The sequence below is a fragment of the Rana temporaria genome, chromosome 8 (assembly GCF_905171775.1).
Source record: "Rana temporaria chromosome 8, aRanTem1.1, whole genome shotgun sequence".
Taxonomy (NCBI): Eukaryota; Metazoa; Chordata; class Amphibia; order Anura; family Ranidae; genus Rana; species Rana temporaria.
In genome coordinates, this window is record NC_053496.1 from 66,343,237 (window position 1) to 66,357,548 (window position 14,312).

General features: G+C 43.4%; 1 protein-coding gene across 1 annotated transcript in view; it reads right to left on the minus strand.

Moving 5' to 3' along the window:
* HTRA1 (HtrA serine peptidase 1) overlaps window positions 1-14,312 on the minus strand; it is a 42,237-nt gene that overhangs the window by 11,322 nt on the left and 16,603 nt on the right. Inside the window, exons 5-9 of the mRNA XM_040361942.1 lie at window positions 10,792-10,986; window positions 8,320-8,352; window positions 6,293-6,407; window positions 4,058-4,115; window positions 3,620-3,715 (exon numbers count right to left, since the gene is read on the minus strand). Coding sequence (XP_040217876.1) covers window positions 3,620-3,715; window positions 4,058-4,115; window positions 6,293-6,407; window positions 8,320-8,352; window positions 10,792-10,986 — 497 coding nt within the window. The remainder of the gene's footprint in view (window positions 1-3,619; window positions 3,716-4,057; window positions 4,116-6,292; window positions 6,408-8,319; window positions 8,353-10,791; window positions 10,987-14,312) is intronic.

Sequence of the window (14,312 nt, forward strand, 5' to 3'; positions counted from 1 at the left end):
AATAATATGTGTCACCAGTAGGTGGCATGTAAAGGCCTTTCAATCGGTCTGTATTAAAGTGGTTGTAAACTCTGTTACACCACTTGTACTTACAGGAAAGCCTATAATAAGGCTTACCTGTAGGTACTGTAAATATCCCAGTCATGGTATGAAATTCGTACACAGGTAAAACTACATGCGAAAATGATCAGTAGTTATAATGCTTAGTGTTGTCTCAATGCTGTATGTAGTGTTGGCATTGTACCCGATGAATGCAGAAGTATGTAGTTCGGCTCAGGGCACATTTTATGACCTAGTATTTGGCCAAGAGCTGGAAATATAAACTTAGAGAAAGAGCTAGGAGGAAAATTCAGAGAGGGAAGAGACAGGAAATGTTGAGATTTACATAGAATTTAAGCTGGCTGGATTAGTAATACTGATATAATTGAGACTTCCATAGGATATAAAGCTGAAGTTTAGCTCAAATAAATTATCTACAGCTTTAGTTACATTACTTACCTGTAAAGAATTATGATGTATAGGCTGCTGGATTCTGTCAAGATCTTCACTGCAGAGCTGCCCTGTCCTCTTCCTACTGATAAACTTCCAGCACTGTGGGGGTTAACAATTTTGGGTCTCCAGACTCAGCTGAAATAAAGAGGATGAGATGGGGGCACACTCTCTCTTGCCCTCTCCTCCACTGAGAAAAGTTTTCACTGATTACACTGGGCTAGATTCACATAGATTATCGGATCTTTAGATCCGCGTAATCTATGTGATTTACGATCCACCGGTGCAATTTTGCGAGGCTAGTGCAGTATTCACAAAGCACTTACCTCGAAACTTGCACCGGCGGATCATAACTCCCCCGGCGGAATTCAAATTCCGCGGCTAGGGGGAGTGTACAATTAAATCAGGCGCGTTCCCGCGCCGATTTAACTGCGCATGCGCCGCCGGCGAAATTTCCCAGTGCGCATGCTCCAAATGACGTCACTAGGACGTCATTGTTTTCACCGGCAACGTAAATTGCGGCCATCCGTATTCCAGACCGACTTACGCAAACGACGTAAAAATTTGAAACTCGGCGTGGGAACGACGGCCATACTTAACATTAGCTACCCCTCATATAGCAGGGGTAACTATCCGCCGGAAAAAGCCGAACGCAAACGATGTAAAAAAAAAAGCGACGGGCGGGCGTTCGTTTCTGAATCGGCGGAAATCGGAATTTGCATATTCCTTGCGGAAAAAACCGAAGCGACACCTAGCGGCCGGCGGGATATTGCAGCCTAAGATCCGACGGTGTAAGTCACTTACACCAGTCGGATCTAAGGGAGATCTATGCGTAACTGATTCTTATGAATCAGTCGCATAGATCCGACCGTCGGATCTCAGAGATACAACGGCGGATCAGGAGATCCGCCGTCGTATCTCTTGATGAATCTGGCCCACTGCCTGTAACACGATCAGTGATTGGGGGAGAGAATCATGTGACTGATCAGACTCTCCCCCATTCACAGATCTTGTTACAGGCAGTGTGATCAGTAAAGAAAAACTTTTCTCATTGGAGGAGAGGGCAGGAGGGGACGTATTCCCACCAGATTGTCTTTAGTGCAATGGAGCCTGGAGACCCAAAGCTGTTAACCCCTACAACACCACAGGTTCAATAGCAGGAAGAGGACAGGGCAGGGCCTGCACATTTTGAGACATTGTACTTCATTACAGTGAAGTAGTATAACTAAAGCTGTAGAGAAAACATTTTTAAACTAAACTTCTGGTCTAAGATGGCTGGATTTACTGATCATTGTGATATGGTTTTCATGGAAGGCAATCTGTGGTTAGGGTTGCCACCTCATTCCCTTAAACCCGAACACACATGAATTACACAGGTTCTGAGGCTAATTTAATGCAGATATGGCGCTAAGTGAGTTTAATTACCACCTTAATCAGCCACAGAACCTGTGTAATTCATATGTGTTCGGTTTTAAAGGGATGAGGTGGCAACCCTATCTGTGGTCCTGACCTTTGTCATCATATGTTTGGATTCAAATTTCCCACATCTACTTGAAGACTCCTATCACACTGAGGCCGCCCCAGCATTAACGGTAAATCGCCGCTCGTTTTAGCTGCACTTTACTGCTGTCTAGTGCTTTTCGGTCACCCCCACTAGCGGCCGAAGAAGGGGTGAAAATAACCTGTGTTGCTTCCGCTTTTCTGGCACTTCCAAATAGCTGCCCATTCAGTTGATTGTGCAGGAGCATTTTGGGAGCGCTCCCAAACCGCCCCAGAGATGCTGCTTAAAGGACTTTTTCTGCAGTCCCGCATGTTTACCGCCCCTGTGTGAAAGCACTCAGGCTTTCACATTCGAGTGGCATGGGAGGTTTTCAGGCGCAATTTCTAGCGCTAAAACGTCTGAAGACTGCCTCAGTGTGAAAGGGGTCTAACTGCTTGCCAACCACTTCACATAGGAGTATGGCAGCAGAGCAACTCTCCTGTGCTGCATCTAGTACGTGATCAAGCACTTCTGAGTAGGGGCGGGGGGGGGGGCACAAGCCGATCAGCGGGTGCCAGCCAATGGGTGACCATCAGCAAAGAGGATGACAGGACAGAATTAAAAAAAGGGGAAAAGGGAACAAAAAAGCACTCACATTTGCCAACATCCGTAAATATAGGAATAGAGAAAAATTACTGCTGGAAGGGCAGCGATTGGGAGGACTTTAGAGGCAAGATGGGAACAACAAGATTAGAAAAATATATATTTATTACAAAAAATATAATTGATATATAAAAAAAACATATAGGATATGTAATAGTGTCGAAAATATCCTCTTGTCAAATGAGATGACAGATGACAGGACAGAGCTCTGTGAATGTAAACAATACAGAGATCTGTCCTGTCAGTGGGAATGTGCCAGTTTTTGTTTCCCTGCAAAATAGGGAATAAAAACCGGCACCTCACAGTGAATGCACCAAGCACTGTTAGGCACACATTTAACCCCTTGATCGCCCCTTCCCTGCCAGTGTCATTAGTACAGTGGTGTTAGATTGTTTGCCATACCAACACATTCCCGCTATAAATCACTGATCGCCACCATTACTAGTATAAATAAATAAACAAATAAAAATTCCAGTTTATAGACCATAGTTTGTAGACACTAACTTTCATGCAAACAAATCATTATACCCTTACTGCATTTTTTTATATATATGTAGCATATTATTATTGAATACGTTTTATAGCACAAAATAAATAGTATTGTTTTTTTTTTTTTTTTTATTCAGTCTTTTTTCATTTATAGAAAAAAGAAAAAAAAAAGCCTTTTTAAAAAAAGCTCTTTTTATGTGGAAAAAAAATGATATTAATTCCATTTAGGTACAGCGTGGCATAACCACACAATTTTCAGTTCAAGTAACGCAGTACCAAAAAAGAAAAAAATGGCCTGGTCATGAAGGGGGGTAAGTCTTCCGGGTGACAAGTGATTAAAGAATGCAGCTAAGATGAATCATTTTCTTGCTTCTCATGTCACTCAGAAACTCAGTCATACATTTTACCCCATATAAGCTTATACAAAGCTGCTTTGTGCCTTTTTGTTGTATTTTACAGTAGGGAACAAAAATGAAGGACAGTTTAGACTGCACTTACTCTTCTGCCGGCGTATCTGGAATCACTTCTACAATGTAAGCTCCGGACGTCACGTTAGGGAAATCCTTCAGCTGTTCCCTGAGCTCCTTCACTTTGCTGTTATGAGAAAAGGGTTACTTGCATTGACAGACAGTACATCAAAATAGTGTCAGATCATGTACCAATCACTGCATAACCCTCAGTGTCAGTTATCTGGTAGGTAAGAGACTAATGTATTAATGTTATTTTATGTTAAAACTTCTCTGGTATTACCTAGGGACCAGTAAACTTGGAACAACCTATATGAAAATCTTGACATAACGCTTGCATTGTAGCATAATTTGTAGTGACCAACAATTCTAATTATATTTAATTAGAGAGTAAATAAAAATAATAAACAAATAAAAGAATCATACAAAATGTCCCCCTAAAAAGGTATTGTGTAATTGTTTATCTCACCCAGGACTCAGTGACAGCATCCTTATACCCAAGTACTTTTTCTTCTTAATTCCCTGACCTGCAAAATAGACTCCAGTTAGAAAACACATAATAAGAAACTGAAGTAAAATTATATCTGAACTGTAGGGCGGTCAGTGGGACAGTCAGCCCTATTACAGTTTGCTGATCCTGAGAGTAGCCAGGCAAAAATTCAAAACACAAATTGTATAATGCAAGGCTTTCTCCCTGGTGTGGAGTGTCATGCTCGCCCCCTCCCTTAGGCTACAGGAGAGTCAGGACGCTCTCTACGTTGCAGATAGAGAAAGGAGCTGCGTGTTAGTGGGCATCCTGACTCTCCTGTAGTCAAAGGGAGGGGGCGAGCACAACACTCCACACCAGGGAGAAAGCCTTGCATTATACAATTTGTGTTTTGAATTTGTGCCCCCCCCCCAACTGCATGTCAGATGGAGAGAAAGGCGGAAATCCCAGACCCCCATCCCCAAGCCCCCCACCCTAACTGCGGGAGACGGATGGAAAGGCGGCGGTCTCCCTGGCCGGGATGAAAATCAGGAAGACAATTGAATATAATTTCACTATTGTCACTGGGTGGCTTCAGGGCACAGTGTGCTGCGCCCCCCGAGCCCACCCTTTTTTGAAGCCAGTTAGAGTTCATGTGCTTTAAAATAAACAAAAAAACATTATGAAATCCATGCGTCTGTCACCCTGCATGTAGATTAGGGGCCGGGCGCATGAATTAAGGGGGTGTCGCCCCTGCGTCTCTTATGGACGGGTTGCCACTGGTCACCAGTACAAATGGAGAGGGTGAATCTTCCCAATGGGAAAATTAACTGCAATAAAACTTGACAGAGGGTCCAACACTTCCCTACTTTACATAGAAAGTGTTGTGCTATTTCTTTAAAAGCAAATAAACACTAGCAGTACAATACTAACAACATACAACATTGGCCTCTTGGCGATGCCCCTTGTGACAAAACATGTCGGGCGGAGCTAGTATCATCACATCCAGGAACTTGACTGGCCTGTCTTGACCTCAACCCGATAGAACACCTTTGGGATGAATTAGAGCGGAGACTGCGTGCCAGGCCTTCTTATCAAACATCAGGTGCCTGACCTCACAAATGCTCTTCTGGAAGAATGGCCAAACACTCCCATAGACACACACACCTAAACCTTGTGGACAGCCTTCCCAGACGAGTTGAGGCTGTTAAAGCTGCAAAGGGCGGGCCAACTCAATATTGAACCCTACAGACTAAGACTGGGATGCCATTAACATTCATGTGCGCGTAAAGGCAGGTGTCTTAATACTTTTGGTAATATAGTGTATGTCTCCTTATACATTGCACCAATAGAAACACACTGCCACATAGCCTAGTATTCAAAGAATAATGGGGTGGCCCCTAAAAGTCGCATTCCATGGAATCCAGGCTGAGGTTGCCACTCTATTCACCACTTCAGAAATCCAAGATGTGCGACTGTTAGGGGCCACCCCAATGTTCTTTGAAGCCTTATAGAAACCAGGACGGGTTCCATCCCCTGTTAGCACTCTAGCAGCAACTGCGGAAGCATTGATTACATACCCCTTCACCACCGAGAATGAGCGGCACACACACACTTCTTAGATCACATAGCCTAGTATTCAAAGGCACTCTCCTGCTCCTCCCTCCTCCCTTCTCTAAACTAATAGACCAACTCCAGACTGCACTGTCCACTGTTAACTCTTTATTGTAAAAACTGGAAATTCAGGGAAGCAACCGCAATGAAAGTTGTCAACTGCAAGTTCTTGGGTAAGATTTTTAACAAAGATTTTAACAAAGATTTTACTGGTTGATGTTTATTTTATTCTGCTGAGTGCGTTAAGATAAAAAAGACTTGAGGATTTAATACTACTCTGATGGCTGCAAGTTGGGTTCATCAATAAAATTAGACAGGTTAGCACTAAATCCACCTATTCATTTGCTTGTGGATTTAGTGTCTAAACATCAGTTGGTATATTCTGTGGACAAAGTGCTGATCTGACATGGCTGTTTGCACCAAAATGATAGGTTACAACGTGTGTGGGACTGTTATTGATAGGCACCATGTTAATAACACCCTTTAATAAGCCTGCCCATTGGTTTATTTACATTTAAGCCACAAGCCAGTAAGTGGGCAGGCTGGCATGCTCTGTCTATTCTGGGATGATCAAAAGGCAACTATTCACACATAAGCACACATAGATAGCGGCTTCACATTTACCTGCGGATTGCCTGCTGTGTGACTCAGCGAGAAATTTGCGTATTTTATCAGATGGGATAGCAAATGAGATTCCAGCAGTGACTTTCAGAGTGTTTATTCCGACCACTTCACCGTCCTGTGGTGAAAAGAGGAAAATGCCGGTTAATTAAGTGTGGTTGGCAAGCAGCGAGGAAAGGAAACACTGTCCCGCTTGATGGAAACAACATTTCTAGGTACAGCTTGCAAATTATCAACTTCCAGAGCACTCCTTAATGGTAGAAACGTTAAACATGTCCCAAGCATGGTTGTGGCATGCAAGAATTAAATGGATGATTTATACATTGTGTCAAGTGAGAATGGTCCTTAAAGTGATTGCAACTGCTCGCCTTGTAAAGCAACTAGGGCTGTAAGTATGGAGGCATAACTCCTAAAATGTCCATTCATCGCTTTAGGGTTCATTTACACTTCAAAACAAGGCTTCGGCCAAGCTTTGGTAAAGCTCTCTGAAGGCCAGTCAAAGTCACTAAATAAAATGGTTAGCTTACAGTCCTGTTTACACCTTGCTTTGTTTTGCTTTGCTTCAGCTTCGCCTTAAATTTTTTACCCCATGTCACTTTAGTGGTGCTTCAAAACATCTTCAAAGCCTACATAGATGTCTATGGCAAAGTTTGAATTGAAACACCTGCAGCTTTTGAGGGACTTGATTCAACTTTAGCTTAGCTTTGTTTTGGAGAAATTGAATGTATGAGTTATTAACATACACAGGGCATCTGCCAAGCTTCATTAGGGCTAGTTTAAACTTTCTTCAAAACATGGCTTCGGACAGGCTTTTTTAAAGCTCTCTGAGCGCAAGTAAAAGCCCCTGTCACTAAATAACATGATTAGCTTACAGTCCTGTTTACACCTTGATTTTACTTTGCTTTGGCTTCAGTTCAGAAATTATATACCATGTCAATTTAGTGGCGCTTCAAAGCATCTTAAAAGCCTCCATAGAAGTCTATGACAAAGCTTGCTTGAAGCACCACGAAGCATTATCAAAGCACTACCAAAGCATCGCAGAAGCATCATTGAAGCACCACCGAAGCATCGAAAACACATTGAAAAAGCACATTGAAGCGGTAGGCGCTTTAATGTGTGTTGAAGCCGAAGCAAGGGTAAAATGAGCCCGAAAAAACAGGGCTTCGGACACGTTTTGTCCACAGGCTGCCAGGGCATCCAGACCATTTATCAGCTCCCTAATCTCCTTCTGGACACTCAATTCCAGGAATTGGCAAGGGCATAGTAAATATTCCGTCTGGTCATTTGCCTCTCCCAGCCTCGTGTTCCAGAATCTTCTTCCAGAAGCAGGGGAAAGCGGGAAACAAAAACAAAATTTGCCTAGCATCCTACGCTAGAAGGGTGCCATATCATGGAAATCAAATGAGTGACAGTCAAGAAGAAAGACAGAACAGAAAGCATAAATTAAGAGAATAATAATGCAGACATAAGACATACGAATAATAATGCAGACATAAAGGGAATTCTGAATCAGATAGGTGCAAACCTAAGAAAAACAGCTTCATGGCGGGAATAAAGGTAGGAGCCGTAAGAAGGAAAATACAGATGGTGGTTGTGGAGAAGCACAGGGCTTGCAATGTTTGTTTAAGTTTGTCATCCCATCAGAGGTAATCATTTTACTCCATTAATCTTTATTTTCTGCCTTCAAACTAAAAAAGTTGCAATACTTCCAACGCATGATGATTTCCTGTCCGGATTTACTTCTAAAATTATCGCCATGTCAGTGGGCTGGAAACTTTAATTTCCCCCAGTGACTAAACGTTCACAAAGTTTAGATCTATTGAACTTTTACATGTGTTTCAAGGGTTAGTCAGTCAGTAACACCACCACCCTCTGAAAGTTTTGCCAACCGCAGATCTGAGTCATACAGTAATGTAATGTCAGTACAGCTAACCTTCTGCCAGGCTCTATCAGTCAATGTGTTCTGACAGCACATCATGACTCTACACATAGAATCAGTACCTGCAGGCAGGGAGGACATGAGCTCTTACCAAGTTCACAAGAGGTCCTCCTGAGTTTCCATACTGAAAGACAAACAAACACTTACAGTTAGTGCTGTCCCGGTTATTACCTACTTATCTTCTTTTAGAGCAGTGGTTCTCAACCGTGCTAGTGCCGTGACCCCTTGATACATTTTCCAAAGTTGTGGGGACCCCTAACAGCAAAATTATTTTAATAGCGTAGGTTGTCAGGACCCAAGGCAGGCCAAGTAATTTGCGCCCCTAGCCCACGGCATTTAGCGCTCCCTGGGTCCCTTCCACTCGTACAGTATTAAAACCCTTTATGGTACATTTTAGGCTGTACCACTCTTTCTCTTTGTTCTCCTTTCTTTCCCTTTTATCTCTCTATATCCCAATTTCTTGTTTTTTTTTCTCCCCATCCTAGTCTTTCTCTCCCTTTTTTCTTTGTTCCTCCCCTTCTTTGTCTCTCCTTTCCATGTATTCTCTATTTGTATTCCTTCTCTTACTCCTTGGTGGAGGGAATGAGATGAGCGGCAGTGCTGGTGAGGGGTGGGATCAGTGGCTGTGCTGGTGAGGGGTGGGATCAGTGGCAGTGCTGGTGAGGGGTGGGATCAGTGGCAGTGCTGGTGAGGGGTGGGATCAGTGGCAGTGCTGGTGAGGGGTGGGATCAGTGGCAGTGCTGGCGGGGAGTTGGGATCAGTAGCAATGCTGGGGGGAGTTATGATCAGCCAACTTGGGTGCTCTTGATCAAGGTCATGTGCTGATCTGAGAACCGTAGTGGGGACTTTTAATGGCAAGTCTAATCACAGGTAGTGTTACTCACTGTGTTTTTGGCTCGGTCGCAAAAAGGCTAGGAGAGTGGTGCGGGCTTCAGGAACAGCCCAGGATTCGGTGACCCCTGGCAAAGTGCCATTCGACCCCCGAGGGGGTCCCGACCCTCAGGTTGAGAACCACTGTTTTAGAGCATTCAGACAGATAGATATGTTTTTCAGATGCTAACTCAAAAGTACTGTATATAGAGGCACACGACTGTCAACATTTATTTGGACTAATTCTGCCTTGTCACCAGCTATCTGATATTATGATAGCAGTTAACACCATATTTTAAACCACCTTGAATTTGTCTTTATTTACAAAGTTGTCATTATTAGACTTCAGAAAACATTGGGTACCAAATAGAGTATTGCAGCTAAGTAGTTTCAGTGGATTTAGGCACTCGCCAGTATGAGTTTTTTTTACAAGTTTGATCTTTTGCCAATCAATATATCCATTGAATTGTGGAAATATACCTCCTTTTCTGTTTTTAAGGTCAGCAGACTAATTTGGAATTCATTATACAGTCCACAGGTCAGCTGTCCTCAGAGAAAGAAGGATGCATGTTACGCAATCTAGTTTTGTGACTCCTCTTTACAGCCCCTGCACCCTCTTCGTTGTTGAATTCCCTGCAGGTTTGTACTGATGTCCAGAGTGGCACCAAAATAATAAACCTAAGTTGTCAGACTGTTCTTTGGCGCTGTCACCTCTTGGACTGCTATAACAATAAATTATAACCTCACAGTAAATATAATAATACTGAAAACTGGTGCTTTTGCATAAAACATATCAGCTGTATCAGATCTATGATTGGGCCTATGGAGTTGGTAAAGTTACAGAAGTAATGGCATTGGTGCTGGTGGCAATGCCAGTTAGGGACACAAGCTGTACTAAATGAGGTAATAAATAAAGAGACGTAATGCCCTGTACACACGATCGGTTTGTCTGATGAAAACGGACCAATGGATTTTTTCATCAGATATCCGATGAAGCTGACTTTCATCAGTCTTGTCTACACACCAATGGTTAAAAATCCGATCGTGTCCAACGCGGTGACGTAAAACACAACAACGTGCTGAGAAAAATTAAGTTCAATGCTTCCGAGCATCCGTCGACTTGATTCTGAGCATGCGTAGATTTTTGACCGATGGATTTCCCCACAGACGATGTTGTTTTTTTTCTATCGTTTTTTTAACCATAAGAAAAATTTAAAACAGGTTCTATTTTTTTTCACCGATGAGACAAAAAAACGATGGGGCCCACACACGATCGGTTAGTCCGATGAAAATGGTCCATCGGTCCGTTTTCATCAGACAAACTGATCGTGTGTACAGGGCATTACATAAATAAAATGGGGCGAGGCTGAACATATCATTGTCATGTGAGTTCCAGATGTGGAGAGGTTGGCCAGGGGGCACCACAGCCAGTGGATATGCAAAAGTGCAAGAAAGGGAAAACAAACTGTTTATTTGTGTAGGAGCCTATTACTATGTACTGCTATTTACATAGGAATATATAGAATTGGTTTTCCTTGAACTAGGAGTGAAAATGTAAAGAGCCACGCATTTGTCAGGTTACAATAAAATCACTAACGTATATTACAAAAAAAAGGAATAAAACTATTTTCAGACTCATGATTAGCATGTTATGGCAAATACTAAGGAGGTGCAATAACTATGAGGCACTCACATTTATGATAGCATCAGTTTGGATGTATTCCATATCAGAGTTTTTTAGGCCCAGTTCTTTCCCACCACGTTGTGCCGTGCTCACAATACCTGTTGTGACTGTATTCTGCAAAGAGAATGGACTTCCAATGGCCACAACAAACTCACCAGGCCGGAGATCTTCTGATCGACCCAATTGCAGCACAGGCAGCTTCCCCTGTAGAAAATGCAACACAAAGAAGATGATTATTATGGCACACTTGTGGGACATCATTTCTCGAAGCTTGACCATTCTAGAAGTCGTGGATGTTTTTAGTTTCTAAAGGGATTTAAAAAATACTCAGGAAAGGAAAACTGTTGAACTATGAATGGGAATTCTATTTGACAAAAGAGATAAATGACTGAAGAAGGGGATACATCGAGAAGAAGCTGGGGAGAAAATGCAGGCACGGTGAGGGGCCTCGTGGGCAGCGAATTGTTGGAGCATAGGTGAGTTTTCTTGTCTTTGGTTCTAGTTTAGCTGTTGATGGAAATAAAATATGTATCATGGACAGTAGTACTCAGTTGTGTTGTTTCAAGTGCACTATTATGACCAGGGCTCAAGTCCTGCGGGAACGGAGTTCCTGCACTTTTTTCTCAGCAGGAACGCAGTTCCCTTTGCAGGACAAGAGCAGCCAAACCACCCGAGCCAATCCTTCACTAAGCGGCGATGCCCAGATCGAGTCACTGTCAGGGGCAGGCGAACCTTAGTAATCCTTTATGTTACCGGCCGCTTCCTGTATATGGATTCATCAGGTAGTGTGCGGGTATTCCGTCACTTCCTCGATGCCGCAATGTCTCCTGGGAGCTTTTGTCATTGTTCCCAGGAGACATTGCGGAGGTCTGCCGCGAATTATCGAGAGATTTATAAAGAACTTGCTTAAAAAAAAACATGCGGTTTAGTAATTATGCATATGAGCGTATCATTTATTTTTTTTGGTGGGGGAGTGGATTTTGGGTGGGAGTTCCCACACTTTTTTCCCCAGGACTTGACCCCTGATTATGACTACAATTATCTCAAGGGATTCACGGGTCATTATATCATGAACATTTCAAGTTATCCAAGGCCAGCAAAAAATAAATAAAACATGCAGGTCATATTAATGCAATGCATGCCTGTATGCAATACAGTACCAAGATATGTGACACACATAGGCATGCGCACCGGGTGTGCCCAGGCACACCCTAATCACCCCATGCGCATTAGTGTTATCGCTCTGTGTAGCAGCAGGAACATGGGAAAGATCTCCCTCTTACCGACTCTGCCATAAGAGGAGTGTTTATGCTCTTCCCTTTCACTGTGCTGGCAGGGAGAACAATGCATGTGTATGTGCCAAGGTCATATATATGTAGACACATACACATGCATGCGTGTTTGAGCTTAGGGATGCACACCGTAATGCAATAGACTGTGCACACCTATGGTGACACAACAAGGCTTAACGTAATAAAATCGCTCATACTTGCCCTCAAAGGGCAAACAACAAATAATCATAATGCACCACCTTTAAAATATTCCATTTATCTATTTAGTACGTTCATGTTCAAGCTTTTAGCCCGCCTTCACCTGCGAGCATTAGGCCCCGTACACATGACCGGATTGATCCGCTGGGATTGATCCGTGGATCAGTTCCAGCAAATAGATCCGGTCGTGTGTAAAGCCTAGCGGACATTTTCAGGCGGATAAAAATCCAGCCGACGGATTCCCAGTGGATAAAAATTTCTTAGCATGCTAAGAAATCTATCCGCTGGAATCCAGTCCAGCGGACTGATCCGGTCGTCTGTACAGACTCACCGGATCAGTCCGTCCGCTCCCATCCCTCGCATGCGTCGTAATGATTCGACGCATGCGTGGAAGTATTACCTTCCAGGGTCGCGCACGTCGCTGCGTCATCGGCGACGGCGCGGCCACGTCACCGCGGATGTATTCCGCGGGGATTTCGATCTGATGGTGTGTACAGCCATCAGATCCAAATCCGCCAGAGGATTTATCCGCTGGAAACGGTCCGGCGGACCATTTCCAGCGGATATCCTCTCGTGTGTACAAGGCCTTAGGCTCTAGTGATCAAAGAAATTGCTGAAAGTAATGAATAATTAGAAAAAGGTGTTGTTATTCCACACATTACTGCTGCCAGGCAATACAAATCTCCTAAAAAAGTACACATATTGTTCTCATAACTCTGCTTGCCACAACATTTTGTTTTAGTCTTATAAGCAAAAGTGCACAGCACAAGGCCAAAGGCTCAGGACACACAGTCAATCTCCATTCTCCAAGAACTGCCATTGCTCCCAGCCAAAAAACAGATGCCTATGAGTCACACAAGAAATCACACATCTAAATACTAGAAACATGAAACATATAATCTCATCAGAATGGCTGACACCTGGATGGGAGTAGAGATGTCATTTTATACATCAAGAAGTGGTGAACTTTGTAGTTTCAGCCCTGATTTATTGCAGTACCAGACAAGTCAATAACATTATCATGGGAGGTTCCTTGATGATGGCTCACTTTGATTTTGGCATTTATTAGGAAGAGTGTCCGCCAGATATTGTCTCCAGTTTGTTTGAATTGTTTTTATGTACAAGCAAAAGCTTAAAATCCGCATCCGCTGAATGATATTAACTAAGAATGAGTCAAAGTGAATCATTCACAGCTGTGTCCCCACATGTTGAAATAAATCTGTCTACTTATTTATAAACCTAAACGAGTAATTTACAAATGTGGAATAAACCATGCATGCATTAGAAAAATAAACTGTATAATCATGAAAATTTAGGGAAATGCACGCAATTATTATGTGTTTCCATATGTCTGTCCTTTACAAGACATTAAACGGTCACTAAAGGAATTTTTTTTTAAATAACAAACATGTTATACTTACCTCCACTGTGCAGTTCGTTTTGCACAGAGTGCCCCCGATCCATGTCTTCTGGGGTCCCTCGGCGGGTGTCTCTGGTCCTCCCCGCAATTAGTCACCACAGTCATGCGAGAGCTCGCATGGTGGTCACTAATTGTGGGTGTGCTCCCGTGATACAGCGAGCGGCCATAGCCGCTCACTGTATCACTCGGCCCGCCGCGTCACTGGATGTGATTTACAGCAGCGCCAGCCAATGGCTGCTCTGCTTTCAATCCATCCGCTCTAGCCAATCAGCGGCCAGGCTGAGCGGCGAAGAGGATATCTGGATCGCGCTGGACTTTCGAGGGGTCAGGTAAGTATAACGGGGGCTCGGGGGGGGGGGGGGGGGCGGCAGAATCAGATGTTTTTTCACCTTAATGCATAGATTGCATGATCGTGTGTGGGCTAAAACGACATTAAAAACCTGCGCATGCTCAGAAGCAAGTTATGAGACGGGAGCGCTCGTTTTGGTAAAACTACCGTTCATAATGGAGTAAGCACATTCATCACTCTGTAACAGACAGAAAAGCGCAAATCATCTTTTACTAACACGGAATCAGCTAAATCAGCCTCAAGGTTGGCGTCATCCGCATGGAACTTCCCC